General features: G+C 39.1%; 1 protein-coding gene across 3 annotated transcripts in view; it reads left to right on the forward strand.

Moving 5' to 3' along the window:
- The window catches only part of brca2 (BRCA2 DNA repair associated), a 105,191-nt gene that overhangs the window by 16,379 nt on the left and 71,199 nt on the right, over positions 1 to 17,613 (forward strand). The window contains exons 9-11 of one of the 3 annotated variants that reach the window (XM_048533379.2): positions 676 to 799; positions 5,549 to 6,955; positions 7,658 to 12,388. In XM_048533379.2, the coding sequence (XP_048389336.2) occupies positions 676 to 799; positions 5,549 to 6,955; positions 7,658 to 12,388 (6,262 nt within the window). The remainder of the gene's footprint in view (positions 1 to 675; positions 800 to 5,548; positions 6,956 to 7,657; positions 12,389 to 17,613) is intronic. The other 2 variants (XM_048533380.2, XM_048533381.2) reach the window with 2 other exon arrangements.

Consider the following 17,613-nt stretch of genomic DNA (forward strand, 5'->3'; position numbering starts at 1 on the left):
CTTACCAGTCAAGTTTCCAGCAGATTCTATTGAAGTAACTCGAGCAGTGGAATGTCACTTAATGCAGGTTGCCATGCCACTTGGATGTTCTCGGTACTTGCTCGTTCACAATGCCATAAGATGAGCTAATGTGAAAAGAGGATGTCCTAGAAATAGCCTCTTTGTAAGGTGAATGGCTTCAACTAAAACTGGCTTGTTTAATTGACCATGCTGTAAGATAGAGATCTTAACCAATATCAACACTAACAGTCCACTTTTCAGGGACTGTGCTAGTCTCTGAAATTGTGATCAAAGCCACAGTTGGCTGGACAGCTGGTTTGCGATGTAGAGTGACACCAACAGCTGAGGTTTAATACCTGCACAGGCTGAGGTTACCTTGTGTTCTCTCCGTTGCCTGAGGCATGATGACGCTTGAGTAAAACCCATCGCAAGTTTGGAAGAGGGCAGCTCAATGGTCCTATTTAACTATTACCTTTCACCAAAAATCTAGATAAGTGGCATACTTTTATTATAAAAGAAAACTGTTGACAGGAAAACTGATCACTTAGCCTTACAAATGGAAACATAGACTAATTGACCTGTTGCTCCAAGCTTTTTAAAAAAGTTTTAAAAAAACTTAATTTAATCTATTCTCTGTTCTGTTGACATTCAAATCAGTTATTCATTCGTCTTCAGCTTTTACACAGCAATTTAAATACACAATGCGATGCATTTGCTGTTGGTCTAAACAGTGTCCATGCAATGCCTGTAATTGGGGAGGAGGAAGATGAAGAAGTGGAAGCTGTTAATCAGAGTCTTGGCAAGTTTTTATTTTGTATCATTCAAATTAAGTGAAAATGTAAGGAATTGAACATCTCCAGCTCTGACCCCTAGTAATCTGTGTTTTTCATTGTTTTACTGTTGGTAACTATGCTTCACCTGCCTGTCACCTAAATTCTAGATATTTCTCCATTCTCAGACACTTTTTAAAACCTTGCTGTTTTCTCAACACTTTGGTCCCTTGTACTAATAGATTCTTATCTGATTTAGTTACAGTTAAAGCCATCTCTTATCACTTCTGTCATTCCCTGCCCATTTCTGCCTTTCTTCTCAACAGCTGCCTTACTTCTCCTATGCTGCTACTATTCCGAATTAATTTACCATCACACTTTTTAAAACCCCAATTCTGGTCTTCATCTTACCCTCAGCATATTTTTGCAATTACTAATATACTTCATTTCCATCTTCAATATCCCCAACCCCATTAAAGTCTTTGCTCTCTCTAGCTGTGGCTATTCCCCTGGTGCAGTTGTCATCACTGTTTATTTAATTCCAACAGCTGCAAATTTATATCAGGTGTCTGCCATGTTCATTTAACCACGCACTGCTGTCGTTGACTGGACCACATTAAGTACTGTTAGGTCCTTTTCTCATCTGCCAAAAAGGCTCAATATTCTTGGTTCAAACAGAAATGGAGATAAATACCAACTTCTTTGGATTTCCTTATTTGAGGGGGATACTTTTGCATTAGAGACAGTTCAGCAAAGATCTACTGGATTAATTCATGGGATGAAGAGGTTTTCTTATGAGGAAACGTTGAACAGGTCAGGTCTGTACTCATTGGAGTTTAGAAGGAGGAAAGGTGATCGTATTGAAACTTACAAAATTCAGAGGCGCCTTAAGAAGGTGGAAGTTGAGTTAATATGTGGCATGGTGGCTTTAGGATTAGTACTGCTGCTTCAGTACCAGGGACCCGTGTTTGATTCCACCCTCTGACGACTGTATGGCATTTGCATGTTCTGTCCATGTCTGTGTGGGTTCCCTCCAGGTGCTCTGGTTTCCACCCACAATCCGAAGATGTACAGGTTAGGTGGAATGACAATGCTAGATTGCCTGTAACGTCCAGGGGTGTGTAGTTTCGGCAGATTAGCTGTGGGAATGCAGGGTTGTTGGGATAAGGTGACATGCTCTTCGGAGGGTAGGTTGGACTTATTGGGCCAGAGGCTTGTTTCCACATGTAGGGATTCTATGATTTGCCCTTTGTGGGAGTTTAGAATGAGTGGAGCAGTTAGAAATGAAATCCACACTCATCTCTTGATTGCTAATCTTTGGAATTCTCTACACCAGAGAGCAGTGGTTTAAATAAGTTAAAAACCGATGTAACATTTTTCGTTCAAGGGAGTAGAGGGCTTTGGGAGGCACATAGAGAAATTGAATTAAGGACATATTCAGATCAGCTCTGGCTTTAATGAAAAGGGGAGAAGGTTGGACAGACCAAGTGACCAATCCTAACTTTTGTTAAAATCGTATGTGGATCATTCAAATTTTTGATAATGCTCTTGGTGCAGTTTACTTGCTTCACAAATGTACAGCTCAGAATCAGACTCTTTGGTCCAACTTGTACATGCTGACCAGATATCCTAAATTAATCCATTTCATTTGCCAGCATTTATCCCCCTCAAACCCTCCCTATTCATGCCCCATCAGAAGCCTTTTGAACGTTGTAATTGTACCAGCCTCTTCCACCTCCCCGGTAGCTCATTCCATATATGCTCCACCCTCTATGTGAAAAAGTTGTTCCTTAGGACCCTTTTAAATCTTCCCTTCTCAAGTTAAACATTTGCCCCCTAGTTTTTGACTCCCTACCCAGGGGAAAGACCTTGGCTATTCACCCTATCCATGCCTGTTATGATTTTATAAACCTCTATAAGGTTACCCCTCAGCCTCCAACACTGCAGGGAAAATAGCCCCAGCCTGTTCAACCTTTCATACAGTCAGAAATACAACATGGAAACAGGCCCTTCAACCCAAACTGGTCCGTGCTGACCATGGTGCCCACTCGGCTAGTTCCAATGGACCAAATGCAAGCAATATCCCTCGAAACCCTTCCCAAACATGTAACTATCCAAATTTTTTTTTTAATCTTGCTATTGTATCTGTTTCAACCACTTTCTCTGGCAGTCCATTCCACATACACACTGCTCTTTGCGTGAAGAGGTCCTTCAGGTCCTTCTTAAATCTTCCCCCTCCCACCTTAAACCTCAGCTGCCTCATTTCCAATTCCTCATCCCTGGAAAAGGCTATATGCATTCATCCCACCTATGCCCCTCGTGATTTTTTACACCTCAATAAGGTCACCCCTTAATCTCCCAAATACTAAAGAATAAAGTCCTATCCTGGCCAACCTGACCCTATAACTCGGGCCTACCGGTCCTGGCAACATCCTCATAAATTTTCTTTGCACACTTTCTAGTTTAACTATGTTTTTCCTATAACAGGGTGACTAAAATTATACCCAATACTCCAAGTGCAGTCTCACCAATGTTTTATATAACTGTAACATAATGTCCTAATTCCGATACTCCGTGCCTCATCTGATGAATGCCAGAATGCCAAACACCACCTTCACCACCCTGTCTCTATGGGGTGATGCTGCTTTCAACAAACTATGTACTTGTACTCCTAGATCCCTCAGTTCTACAACGCTCCTCAGGACCTTACCATTTACTGTATAAATCCTACCTTTGTTTGACTTTCCAAAGTGCAACACCTCACACTTACCTGTATTGAATTGCATTTGCCAATCCACAGCCCATTTCCCCATCTGATCAAGATTCCTCAGTAATTTTTGATAACCATCTTCGCTATCAGCTATACCTCCTAATTTTGTATCATCCGCAAACTTGCCAACCGTGCCTTGAATACTCATATCCAGATTATTTATGTAATAACAAGTAACAAAGATCCCAGCATCGACCTCTACGGCACACCATTAGTCACAGGCCTCTAGTCTGTGAAACATCCTTCAATGACCACCCTCTGCTTCCTATTGTGGAGTCAGTTTTTGATTCCAATTAGCTAGCTAGATCCCACGTGACCTAACCTTATGACTAGCCTGTCATGCTGGACCGTGTCAAAGGTCTGACTAAAGTCCATGTAGACAACATCCACTGCCCTCCCGTCATTTATCCTCTTGGTTACCTCTTCAAAACATTCTTAAGTGCCCTTTAACTGAACTGTCCAACACTGACAACAGCCTTTAAATCTTGTTTGAACCCTTTCAAGCTTCACAACATTCTTCCCGTAGCAGGTAGACCATAATTTAACGCACTATTGCAAAAGGGGCCTAACCTATATCCTGTACACCTGCAACTTGACTTCCCAACTCCTATACACCAAGCAGTGACCAATAATGGCAAGTATACCAAACACAACCTTCACTACCCTGACTACCTGAAACTTCACTTTAAAGGAACAATGAACCTGCAACCCAAGGTCTCTTTGTTCAACAGCTCTCCTCAGGACTTTACAGTTAGGTGTACAAGTCCTGCCCTGATTTCCCTTTCTAAAATGCAGCACTTCACATTTATAGATTAAACTCCATCTGCCACTCTTTGGCCCAGTTGCCCATCTGATCAGTCCTGTTGTCCTCTAAGGTAACCTTGCTCGCTGTCCACAACACCACAAATGTAGGTGTCACCTGCAGACTTAGGAACCATACTTCCTATATTCTCACCCAAAAAGCAGTGGACCCAGCACAATTCTTACAGGACATTGCTGGTCACAGGTGTCCAGTTGAAAACCAATGCTCCAACACTACCTCTGTCTCCTGTAAGCTGTTCAAGCCATATGCTTTGATAATTAAGCAATTTTAATGTTTTTAAAACTTTATTATCTACATCATTGCTAGTTGACATGGTGTGGTTCTGCATGTGCCTAGTCAGTGTTGTGGTGCTACGTCACTAAAGTGATTGAGGCAGACAGCTGTCACAGAGATAGCACTACCTATATTATTCACAGTACAAGGTGGAGACAAAAATGTGAACATTGGCTCTATGTTGGAAGCCAGAGATCCTATCCAATGTCAAGAATTTGGTTGCAGAATAATGTGCAAGAAGTAATTTTCACACTGTCAAATGGAGAGTGATTTTTGTTCCTCTTGCACTCCCAAACCCCTAGAAACCTCTTGAAGTGTATGTTAAGATTTACTTTGAACCACATCACATCAAGATATCTAGGATATTGCCCTGCTGATATAAAAATGCTTGGCATGTCCTGAGGAGTTATTTCTTGAAGGAGTGACAACCATGCAGTGAAACTTCTCTTAAAAAGAAGTTCCATCATGAGATGTGGGCGTTGCTGCCAAGATGCAGGCCAGCATTAATTGCTGTCCTTGTTGCCCTTAAGATTTGATGACGAGCTGCCTTCTTGAACCACTACTGTGAACAGAAGCTGCGCGTTGTTAAAAAAATTGAATAAATCCCTTTGAACTGCCAGAACCACAACCTGTAAAGTGCATTTTTCATGAACACTTCTTTTGATAGTGTTTTAACAATGAATTTGTATAAAATTTAATTCTTTACATTTTGCGCCATGACTGTCTTAACAGATGTTCTGAGCAGGTCCCTTATGTTTCTTGGCCAATCTATGTGCGCACATACGAGTGATTAGCATACAGTTGCAGCTGACTGATATTCTGATGGCTACTTGCACAAGTTGGTGGCCTTGTTTGAGTGGGGACATATACTCCTTTTTTTTAACAAAGGGTTAACTGTTGTGTGTTTTTCAGTGCCTGGAGATGACCCAAGCAGTTTATCTAATAGGAAAAGCGATGAAGATGAGAAGCTGTTTATTTCTAGGACAGTGTCTGATGAATCAATGTCTTTCACTGAGCCTACACATTTGGAACCAAGAAGAGTGAAACTCTATTCTAGAGAGAGAATACAAAACTCTACAGTTCACAACTTTCGGTCGAACACTGTTAAAACTTTATCACCTTGCTCTGCTGATGAAAAGTGTTTGAAATGCATCATGGCGGAATCAGACTGCAATATCTTTTCAAATAACTTGACTCTTAGTCCAGTTAAAGAGAGCCATCCCAAACAGATTTTTTTGAATGCAGATGACTCGGGCGTCAATTTAAACCAGAGTCCTGATGGTCACTCACATGACAACCATTCAGAGAAGGAATTATCAGCTTGTAATACAACTTCTTCATCTGTCTGGTCTCAGCTAAATCTGTCAGAACTTGATGAGAACCATTTGATGAATGAATATTCTGTGGCAGGTTCTTCTCCAGATATGTTGTGTTTGAAAAATGTTGGTGATCCAAAACTCATTTCTAATGGAGAAGCTAATAATCAGCAATTGGGTAATGCTTTAGAAGAAAGCATTAAAGGATCCAGTTCTGTGACCTGTGAAAATATAATTCCAATATTACACAGGCCAACTTCTCATTCTTTAACAGGCAAAATAACTACACCAAAGATTAATTTTAATCATTGTGCATTTGCTTATGATTTCAGCACAGTTGATGAAAGCACAGAGCATTCCAGAGCAGAAGTGAAAGCAAGTACTCCAAATCATGCTCATGGTAGAATGCAATTGTCAAAGCTGCCCACTTCTGAAATTCCTCGCGCAGATTATTATAAAACTGATGATTCAACACCAGTTCAACCATTTGTTGAGGAATGGTTGGATCCGAATTCAGAAACTGGAGCAATCAAACTTCTTCCCTTTTGCAAGAACGAAAGAGCACATGTGAAAGAGAGAAATAACCTTGAAAATAAAATGAATCCAATACAGCCCATAACTACTTTGGAAGATCAGAAAGTCAGTTTTACAGACTCTCTCAGTAATGACAATATTCCCTGTCAGTATTCTGCTGTAGATTCTAGAATGCGCAGGGACAGTGTTGACTGTGTGACATGTCCAGATGCAGCTAAAAATTCCTCACTGGTTCAGGATTTGATAAAATGTCAAGTAAATGAGGAATACCGTTGGCTTTCTAGTCTGAAAGGGTGCCCAAGGAAATTTGTTTACACTGTGCAAGATCCTTCAAATCATCAAGCACAAAAGAACATATCTCTGGACATAACAGAATCGCAAAATAAAACACTGATTCAGCCAATGTTACAACAGCCATTCTGCAAATTATCTGCTCAAGATTCCAGAAAGCGAATAGAGTCTGCGAAAGGTTTAACTCATCCTGTGATATTATTGTACTATATTCTTTTGCACCCTAAATGTTTGCAATTTTAGATGCTCTATAAATAAGTGACTTTAAACTAAAATTTGTAATATTCATGAACTGAGCATAGTCCTCCTTTCTGTTAGACTGTTAATTTACTTTGTTATGCATTGCAAAAAGAATAGTGACTAGTTGCTGACAGTTTTTAAACTCTGTGGGGAATTACAGATAGCTTCATGTGCAAAAACATATTAAAGCTTAACATTATGTACCAAATGAATGCATTGAAGCAAAGTTTAATGTATAACAAATTTTATTGTGTGAATAACCAACAGCCTAGCAAATACTGATTTGGGGATATAGTAGTAAAATACATATAATTGTGAATGAGGTCATCGTTCATAGGAATACATAGTTATTTAGTTATTGCAGAATTTTCATTCTCCCCTCAAGACAGTTAAGAAATGACAAATTAGTACATTCTTTCCAGAATCTCCTGCAAACTGAAAATAAATGAAACTTGGCTCAGCACTAGATTTTACTTTGCATTTTAAAAATTAAATGATTTGTTTTGCTTAAAAATATTGTTCAGTGTTGCTAATGCGTTTCTGATGTGATTTGTATATTTGACATATTAATTTTACTTATATAGTCTTGCGACGTGAGTTGTGTTGTTTTAAAATTTTCAAAGTACTTTTCTGTTTTCAGGTTTCACTTCTGCTGCTTGCCAAGAAAACAAAGTGATTACCAGTATTGATGATCCTGGCATCAATCACTCTGAAGCCAATGAAAACCTGCAACAGAATCACTGTCCTCCAAAGGAATGTGTCAGTGTACAAAATGGAGTAGTGCCTCAACATCTTAAGGATGAAACTGGTGAAAATGTATCCGATGCTTGCAGTAACAGCAAGATTAGGGATCATTTTGTGAACAGCAAGCCTGTTTCTTGCGACAGAAGAGACGGTAGAATTTTTGCCATGGCTTGCCACACAGTGGCTAAAACGTTAGCTTTTGAGTCTGAAGTGGTATTGACTAATCATTTTGATGCCCGGACTGAAGATGCTGAGGACAGTCATGTACTTACAGTTGTTAACTCTGTTCAGCCAGAGAGGACATGTGTAATTGAAAACAGTGTTATGGAGAATAAGGGAGGATCCTATTTTGAGCTTAGGTTTTCACCTTTACCTGATGCCAGTCAAAGTCCTTTGCATTATAATTGCAATAAAACAAAACTTGGTGGAAACACCGCTTTCGACGACAAGCCACCTTCTACACAATTATCAACCAAGAAACTATCCTGCACTTCAATAATATCTCATACAGTATCATCTCAGTCCTCCTGTATCACTAATATTTTGCATAAAACAAAGGAACTTTATGATCTTAAATGTAAGGGAACTTTAGGAAAAAAAGTCACTTTTTCTGAACTCTGTCAACTAAGACCACGAGGCAATACGGAGATATCAACTTTTTTGGGTAAAGAGAAACAATTAGAGGGAAGTTTTGATACTAACAAGGGTTTACCAAATGAAAGGCAGCAACTTGACTCTTATACTTGTTTAGAAGCTGAAAAGAGACAGTGTACTATTAATGCGGATTTTCACACTGGTAATAGAAAAATTGCAGTGTTGGCATCCACTTTGAAGAGGAGAAAACTGATTGCTGAAATAGACACTGATGCATTCTTGACTTCTTCAAAACCTGTATTCGTGCAGTCATTGCCAGAATGTGAAACAAAATATATGGAAAGTGCTTTTACAGAAGGCAAGAATACACCATGTTCCACTATATCTGGTTTTGAAATTACTATGAATGAATCTTTCAAATTGACACCAAGATGTATGAATTCTCACAAGGGAAGAGAGGAAGTTATTTCTGCCTCCAGTACTGGAGCACAATTGTATCAGTCTCTTGAGGTTACAGAAGAAGATAAGAATTCATGCAGAATGAAATCTCAGAGTGCACAAGGTGAGATCAGTTTTGTGCCGGTGACAAAAGAAACTTGTACAATTTCAGAAAACACGCAAAATCAGCTGATATCTGGAAGTTCTGAATCTTGTCAAGATGGGCTCGATTGCGTGAAACCTCAACGGTGCACAGATTTATCAGCTGAAACCATTTCAAAAGGAAAACTTAAAAATGAAAACTCTTCAAAAAATAGATTCGGGAGCCTAGAAAGTAATAGTCTTTTCTCTTCAGCCAAAGAGAAGATTAAAACTAAATCCCCTGAACCCAAATTTACCACTGAAAATGTTAAACAGCCCCCATCTGCCAATGGAGAAACAAAAACATTTGATTCCTCTTTAATCTTATCTCAGCCAAAGTTGCTTGGCAAATGCGCGTATTTAACTGCTAGTCAAACAGAACTGACAGAATTGTTTCGTATGTTAGAGGATACAGATAACCAGTTTGAATGTACGCAGTTTAGTAATCAGTCTACAGTCAAAGTAACAAGCAAAGATACCGACCTTCTGATTACTGAGCATTTAGATCAGACTTCCCCAGCTCCTATGTGGGAAAAATGGAAGGATATTAATTTTGGTAAAAGTTTGGACATTGAACCTTCAATGCATTTGGATAACAAATCATGTAACTCTCATCAGCATACAGAGTACTCAAAAGTGAGCACCACACCTGAAATCTGTCATCAGAATGTGGAAGAAACACAGCAAATGATGTTAAACAAACTTGCTGATTCCTTTGTCTTGAGTAATGAAGAGAAAGACACTGCATCATCTACAGTACCAAATGTCAGTGTGAGCTGTACGGAACTTGGCTCGGATGTTAAAATCAAACCGCTTGGTCAGGCAGTTCAATCCCTGAATGATATGAGATTTAAGGGGGAGTATGGAGGATTTTGTGCAGCAAGTGGGAATAAAATAAAGCTTTCAGTAGAGAGTCTGAGAAAAGCAGCAAAAATCTTTGAGGACATTGACAATGATCAAACTGCTGCTCAGAATAATGCAATTAATGATTTTGGGTATTTACTAGAAAATTCTGTGACCAAGTTTGAAAAAGTAATTCACAGTAAATCAGATGATCAAAAAACTCTGAAAGCTAATGAGTCACACCAGCTGTGTGCAGCTCTTGACTGCCATTCTTCTGTTTTCAGTAAAAATAGTGAGCAGATATTAAAGAATGGCCATAAAATTGAGATCAGTGATAAAAACCTAAGAGGTTTCCAACCAGTGGGGTCTAGGAGGTTCGCTAAATCAGAAGAGAGAACTCCAGATAAAACAATATATTTGACCACTGACCCAAATGTCTTGAAAAATTCTGACACTGAGAGCATTGGGCAACAGAGTTCGATTAAAAATGCAATTTGGGAAAAGAGTACATGGCAGCCTTTCTACAATGCCACAGAAGACACTGGGAACAAGGAATTAGTTAACAGTAAAATTGATCCTGAAATAAAGTGTTTCCAGACTGCAAGTAGTAAAAGAGTCACAGTGTCTGAAGGACACTTGGATAAAGCAAAATGTTTGTTTGAGACTGAAGATTCCTGTATTGCAAACTCCCAGCTAGCAGTTGAAGTAGCAAAAAATACACATCAACAACCTGATGAGAGTATAGATATTTTACAAAGCCAAGTGGTGAAAAATGATACAAGTATGCAACTCAGCAGTCAAAGAAGGAGAAGTCAGACAGAATTAAATGTGACAGTTTGTCCTACATTTATAGTTCACTCTGACAGCAATATTTCTGAAACCAACTCCATTCAAAATAGTTCACTGTTTGCTGCTGCAGACACTGGTATGAAAGGATTTCAAACTGCTAGTGGTAAGTTAGTTCCTGTATGCAAAGCATCTCTTGACAAAGCAAGAGTTCTATTTGCTGAGGAGGACATATTTCATAAAGCAACAAAATGTTCTGGTGAAACATCTTCAGCTGTGTCTGCTTGTCCACATATTGGCTCACCAGTAATTCAGAGTGAAAAGAAGAAACAGTTGATGAATGCCCACAATCCTGAACTGCTTCACCATATGAATTCTAAAAGTGAATTGCCGCAATTTTCTTTTCAAAGCAAACAGATGTCCGAGCATTTGGATCTGTCCAACAGTACAGAAATGAGAGGTTTCCAGACTGCTAGTGGTAAGAGAGTTAATGTGTCAGAAATGGCCCTAAGTAAAGGAAGGGCTTTGTTTGTTGAAGAGGACTTTGATAAATTGGGAATTCCAGATGATTTAATATCATCTGCAGGCTATAAAAACATGCTTTCTGAGGAAAATATTTTAAATGATAGAGAAGCTAACCTTCCACAGAGGTTAAATATGATTAATTGGATAACTGTTCTTCCAGTTAAACAATCGTTTGAGATCTACACTGCAAGTGGTGACGTTGTTTCAGCAAGTGAGACAAATTTGAAATACATACATGACAAATGTTCAGTTGATGAGCCTGAAGACAGCAAAATTTCAGTTTCAGATCAAGACGATTTTCATGTATTTGAGCCTTCTCAACAATGTTTTAGTACTGGATCTATTGCTTTTGGCACAGCAAGTGACAAGTCTGTATGTGTTTCAAAAGAATGTTTGAAGAAATGCAAACACTTAGTTAATGATGTGGGAGTTAATGAAAAATTTAAGATTATGGACAATAGTGTAAACTCCAAGGAAAACAGACTTTCTGAAGAAACATGGAATCTAGACACCTCCAGCAAAAAAACATCTCTTGGGTTCAGCACAGCAAGCGGAAAATCTGTTTTTGTTTCTGATGATGCACTTCAGAAAGTTAACCATATATTACAAGAATTTGTCAATAGTGATTCTTCTTCTGTAAGCTCAAAAACTGCATTTTGCAAAAAACCTCAGATTCTGTTAACATCTGCCTGTTCTTCTTTGTTCTTTAATACTGCTATGAGCAGAGAACAAATATGTGAAGAAGAAAATTCAGAATTGATTCATAAATTATCAAATAATGCTGCAGGGAATGTTTCAGTGTTGCAAAATTCTTCCCAGGTGGCGTTAAGTGAAAGGGAGATCAATAGATCAACAAACAGTTTAGCAGATTATTCAAAGAAGAGTGTTTTCATGCCTGGATTTCAAACTGCTAAAGGAAAAGGAGTAACGGTAAAAGAAAGCAGTTTAGCTGCAGCAAGTATGCGTTTAGATTCAGTTGACGATGAAGAATTGGGCCATTCTGCTGAGAGAGTTAATATGATCACTGGAAGCAGAATTAAATCAACATCCAACTTGAGCAGTGACTCTGCACATAAAGCGTATGCTTTGAATTGCAATCATGGCATGTATCCCAAAGTGCCGGAAAACAACATGGCAAAAGTGGCTGTAGAGGGTTCAGACACTCTGAAAGAAGATGATAAATGTTTTGCTACTACACCTCACAAGTCCTTTCGAACAACCTATGACTGTGCTAATCAATCCATTAGACCGGACTTAAGAACAGGAAAAAGACTTCGATCAGAAGTAAAGACTACAACGGGTAAATTATGTTAACTTTAGTCAAATTATTTAAAGTAATTTTTGACTTCTATAAAGGCATAATCTAGATGATGTGAAATAGTTGAGTCCTGGGCACACCAATGTACACCACTAGTACGTATACTTGGCAAATTCAGCAAATTGCTCATTCTGTTTTAAATCAGCTATTAGCTTATTAAGTATTAGGATGTTTGAACATAGTACACAATGCACACTAAGCAATACTTCATCCCCAAAAAACAAGTTGCTGTTGGCCAGCCTTCGATTCTCTCCATCTCTGCAACTCTTCTTCTTCCAACAAGCCAGCTCCAAACCAATCCTTTAAATCCAGCTTATCATCCTTAAACTCCTCCTTAGTTCAATTGCAGTTTCACTAAACCTATTGCACATGGCTGAGATCTTAAATTAATAATTTGTATTTCTCTTTCCCAGTGAGATAATTCCTTACCTGGTGATGGAAAATGGAAGTCGTTCATTAGAAGGGCTTAAAATTGACAAGGTGTTGGATAAGCTATTTGTACTTAATATTCACAAGGGTTCAGGATTGGGGAGGGGTTGGGGAGAAATATGTATAGCATGGAAAAATGTTAGTTCTAAAGAGCTAGGGCAGATTTGTGAAGGAATGATCATGTCTAACTAACTTGCTGGAATGATTTTAAGAGATAATGGAGAGAACTTTGATGAGGGCCACGCTGTATGTGATATGCATGGGCTTCCACAAGGTAAGAGTTACAATGGTGCCCAATAGACTTGATGAAAGTTCTGCAACTTGCAATTAAAGGGACTGTAACATGTGGATACAAGATTGTTTCTTGTCATTCAAGCAATGTCATCATCACTAACTGTTTTTTAAGAGGTAGCCTACTGCATGAAATTCATTGATATTGACTACCCTGCCCATCTCGTTCCTTAGGGATTAACATCTTTCATTATCAATTCTTATGGAGTCAACATGGTTTTGTGAAAGGGGAGTCATATTTGACAAATTTTCAAGAGCTCATTGAGGATACAGTAAGCAGGTTTGTTAAAAGGGAAGGACAGTTGTTTGGATCTCCAGAAGACATTCAATAAGGTGCTGTGTAAGGGCTGTTGCACAGTATCGGATCTCATGGTCTTGGGGTTAATAAACAAGATACAAAACACCAGGATTAATGGGTCTTTTTCAGATGGGAAGACATAACTACTGGAATGCCACAAGGATCAATCCTAGGGCCTCAATTATTTATTATCCATATTAAGGACTTGGAGGAAAGGGCACACTGTCATGTAACCAAGTTTGCTTCTCATACAAAAGTATTTGGGAGGGCATGTTGTGATAGGGCATCTGCAAGTAGGTATAGATAGGTTGGGCAGGCAAAAACCCAGAGGTGATGTTTAATGTCGGAAAGTGCAAGGTCATGTTCTTTAATAGGCAGAATCATAAGGCAGATTTGTTATTTAAATAGAGGGAGACTTCAAAGAAAGTGCGGTACAGAATGATCTGGTTGTTTTTCACGCACATTAACAATGTTTAGCATGCAGGTTCAGCATGTAGTTAAGAAGGCAAATAGAATTACACCATTGTTAGGGGATTGGAGTTTAAGGATAGGGAATTACAGTTGTTACAAATGTACAGGATGTTGAAAAGTTTGTACCTGGAAGACGCTGTATGGTTTCCTCAAATTTTAAGGGTGTTGTTGGGAAGCACGTACGGGCATTGGAGGCTGCTCAACAAAAAAATCACCAGGCTGAGTCCTGGGATGATGCATTTGACTTAAGGAGAATAGACAAAAACAGTAGGTATTTATTGGCTTGGAGTTTAGAAAAACGCTTTTTTTTTCCCCAGAATTAGTAAATGTCTAGAATACTGTACCTCTAAGCAATGTGAAGGCGACATTATTGAAAGCATTAAAATGGGAGGTAGGTATGTTTTTGAAATATTGTGGAGTTGAGGGCCGTGAGGATTTGGCACGTAGAGAAGTTGAGGGCTGGGGCATATCAGGCTTGACTGGTTAAATAATCTACCCCTGTTCCTGTTTCCTATGTTCTAATACCCATTTTCTAGTCTGCTTGGCCATGCTGGTGGGTAGTCAATCATCACCTTGTTCTGCAGTTTCCTCCAGAATATTCACAAGCCTTCAAACTTGCTTTCTGCAACTCCTTTATGACCGTTTCTTGTCATATGTCAATAACAGAAATCTTGCCTTGCGTCCTAGTATCCAATCCTGGGCAAACCCAAGACCTATGTCAGAACTGCAGAGGAATCTCTCCCTGTGCATGTAATTGCAGTACTAATTCCTGCACGTGCCTACAACAAAGATCATTAGATCTTAGGGGTTTCAAATTTGCTGAAAAGCCAATGGTTTGGCCTTTATTATATGCTTTGTGGAAATTCTTGGATACATCAATTGCATTACACAAGCAATGCATTCTCCCCGTGTCGGCGTGGGTTTCCTTTGGGTGCTGCAGTTTCCACCCACAGTCCGAAGGTGTGCAGTCTAGGTGGATTGGCCATGCTAAATTGCCTATTGTGTTCAGTGGTGCATGGGTTACATGGGGATGGGTGTGGGTGGGATGCTTCAAGGCGCGGTGTGGACTTGTTGGGCTGAAGGGCCTGTTTCCACACTGTAGTGAATCTAATCTAATCAAGACAGAAAAAAAACATGACACTGGCCTTGTTCCCACTCAAGATGGGTGGGGGAGGAGTCAGAAAGGAGTGGAAGGGAAGGGGAATAGGAGGAGCACAGTGGATAACTGTCGGCAGCAGGTACAACTACAGTTGCACTGATTGACAGGAGGTGCCAACTTTCTTTTCCTGTTTGGCAAGAATTACAGTGCTGTTAGAAATACAACAGTTCACTCTGGTTCAAGGTGCTCAAACAGTTTTGTAGTATCCATGCTGCCTTGTATCCTTATTATCACTGTACCCTTGGTACAGGGATTTCAAATTTGCTGAAAAGCCAATTGGCTTTGCCTTTATTAAATGCTTTGTGGAAATTCTTGAATACAGAATCAATTGCATTACACAAGCAATGCATTTTATTAACAAATTCAAGCTCGTGCACTAGGCATGATTTTGTCTTTAACAGATCTGTTGCTGGTTTTTTTACTTGATGCCTATTTGTCCATGTGAATTAATTGTGTTCTTGGACTTTTGCTTCTAAAAGCTTTTCCATCATTGAGGTTTAGCTAACCAGTCTGTAGATGCTGGGCTCATTCCCATTTTGAGCAAAAACATAACATTTAGTGCCAGAGGCCTGGGGCATACTATCTGTATCTATGGAAGATTATGCCCAGTGTCTGTCTTAGCTTTCCTCAGTATTCTCTGAATCTGATCCCGTCTTATAAACTTTACCTACAGCCAGAATTTCTAATTCTACCGCTTCAATTTTTGAACCCATCCTGTGACTCAACTATTTATTCCTTGCATGTGAATTTGGCAGCAGCATCTTCCTTAGCAAAGACGCCCAGAGTAATCATTATAGTACTTCAGCCAAGCTCTTGGTACATAAATTCCTTTAATGATCCTGAATCCATCCTGTTCCTTTGCGTTTAAATGCCTAAAGAAGATACAGTCTTAAGTTAGCTGCATTGTCGTTCCATACTGTTCTTTGCTTCTCTTATTTCCCTTTACACTTCTTTCCCTGTGAATGTATAAATGCACCTTTGAGCTGCTTCATCTTGGTATCCCTTTTGGCCAGGAACTCTGGCTTTGTTTCTCATATATTTCCACTCGGGTATGTATCTCTCCTATGTTCAAACCAGCTGTTTAAAGGCAGCCCATTTTTCTGTTATGATTTGCCTGCAAATTGATTCTGGTTTACCTGGCTCACTCAGATGTGTTCTCACTCAGTTAATTTTTACTCTGGATTGCTCCTTTCTTTTCTGCAGTCAACGCAAAGGTGATGTATTTATTGCCCTTTAAAATGTTTCTATACTACTACTGATCCACTTGTCTAACATCATTCTTCAGAATCAAATTCATGTAAGGTCAGAACATACAATCCGTCCAGCATACTATGCTATTTAATAAATCCGTGGCTGGACTGATTTCAGTCACAAAGCCACACTCTACCATATCCTGATGACCTTTCAACCCCTTGTTTAGCAAGAATCTATACCTCTCTCTCTCATTAGACATCCTCTTCACATCTTCCTTTTGAAAACACCTTATGATCTTTCCGTCACATTACTTCTTAATCTGTTACACTACGTAGGATACAAGCCTGGCCTGTCCAAAATTCCATCATGACACTGGTATTGGTTTGATAAACACTCTTGAAACGTACAGATTTAGGAAATCCTGCTGAACACAATGAAGTTCTTGTTCCCCCTTTGCTGTCTAAACCATTAGTATCTCAGTCTATAATTGGATAATAATTAAAGTTTCCCACTATAACTACTGTATAGTTTTTGCACTTGTCTATTTTTCCTTGTGTATCTTTCCTGCTAGATGGTTATTGTATACACCCAGTAGTGTAGGTTGTTTCTTCTAACCAAACTCTGTTGTATATATCCAAAATATGTCTAACTTAACAGTGAGAAGTAAAAAGTGCAAGTAGAGGAGGGATATATGGTTTGCCATTAAGGGGCTGCTGCTATCAAGCCCTCATAACATTCTACTCCACTCTGGAATGAGTATTATGGTATATGATTTTCACTGCTGGTATAATGCCAGATATGTAGGTATAATGTCACAAGGCAGATTGTATCAAACAGCACATACTTTTGGATATTTGCAACCAAGCAAGAGACCCACCATAATTAGCCAGTCAGCACTTACAAAACCCACAACACCGTGTTCATCATTCAATGTGATTTTGCAGTTGGACAACAGTTATTCTGAGTATGCGAGGAATTACTGATTACTGATTTAGGACTGTCATTTGGACTGTCAGTGCATTTGTGTCCTGGAAATGAAATATGTTAATACACAGGGTATTGTTATTTGCAGATAAAGAACATATAGACAGACTGCACCTATTTCAACTCAACATAATAGGTGATAGCCACTTGCTGAATTGTTTCTCAAGACAGTTCACTGATCAAACAGAGCCAACCGGCCAGGTGAATAAAAACCTGGCAGATAGCTGTTAATCATCGTTATATGACATAGTCTCCATGATAATATATCAACCAATCAATCAACACCCTTCACTAATGCAGTTTAAATGCTGATTTTTCCTCTAAAACCTGTATTCTTGACTGACAGAGGTTAAAAGCTGCAACAAAATTTCTTTTTTTTTC

Source organism: Stegostoma tigrinum, chromosome 6 (assembly GCF_030684315.1).
Source record: "Stegostoma tigrinum isolate sSteTig4 chromosome 6, sSteTig4.hap1, whole genome shotgun sequence".
Taxonomy (NCBI): domain Eukaryota; kingdom Metazoa; phylum Chordata; class Chondrichthyes; order Orectolobiformes; family Stegostomatidae; genus Stegostoma; species Stegostoma tigrinum.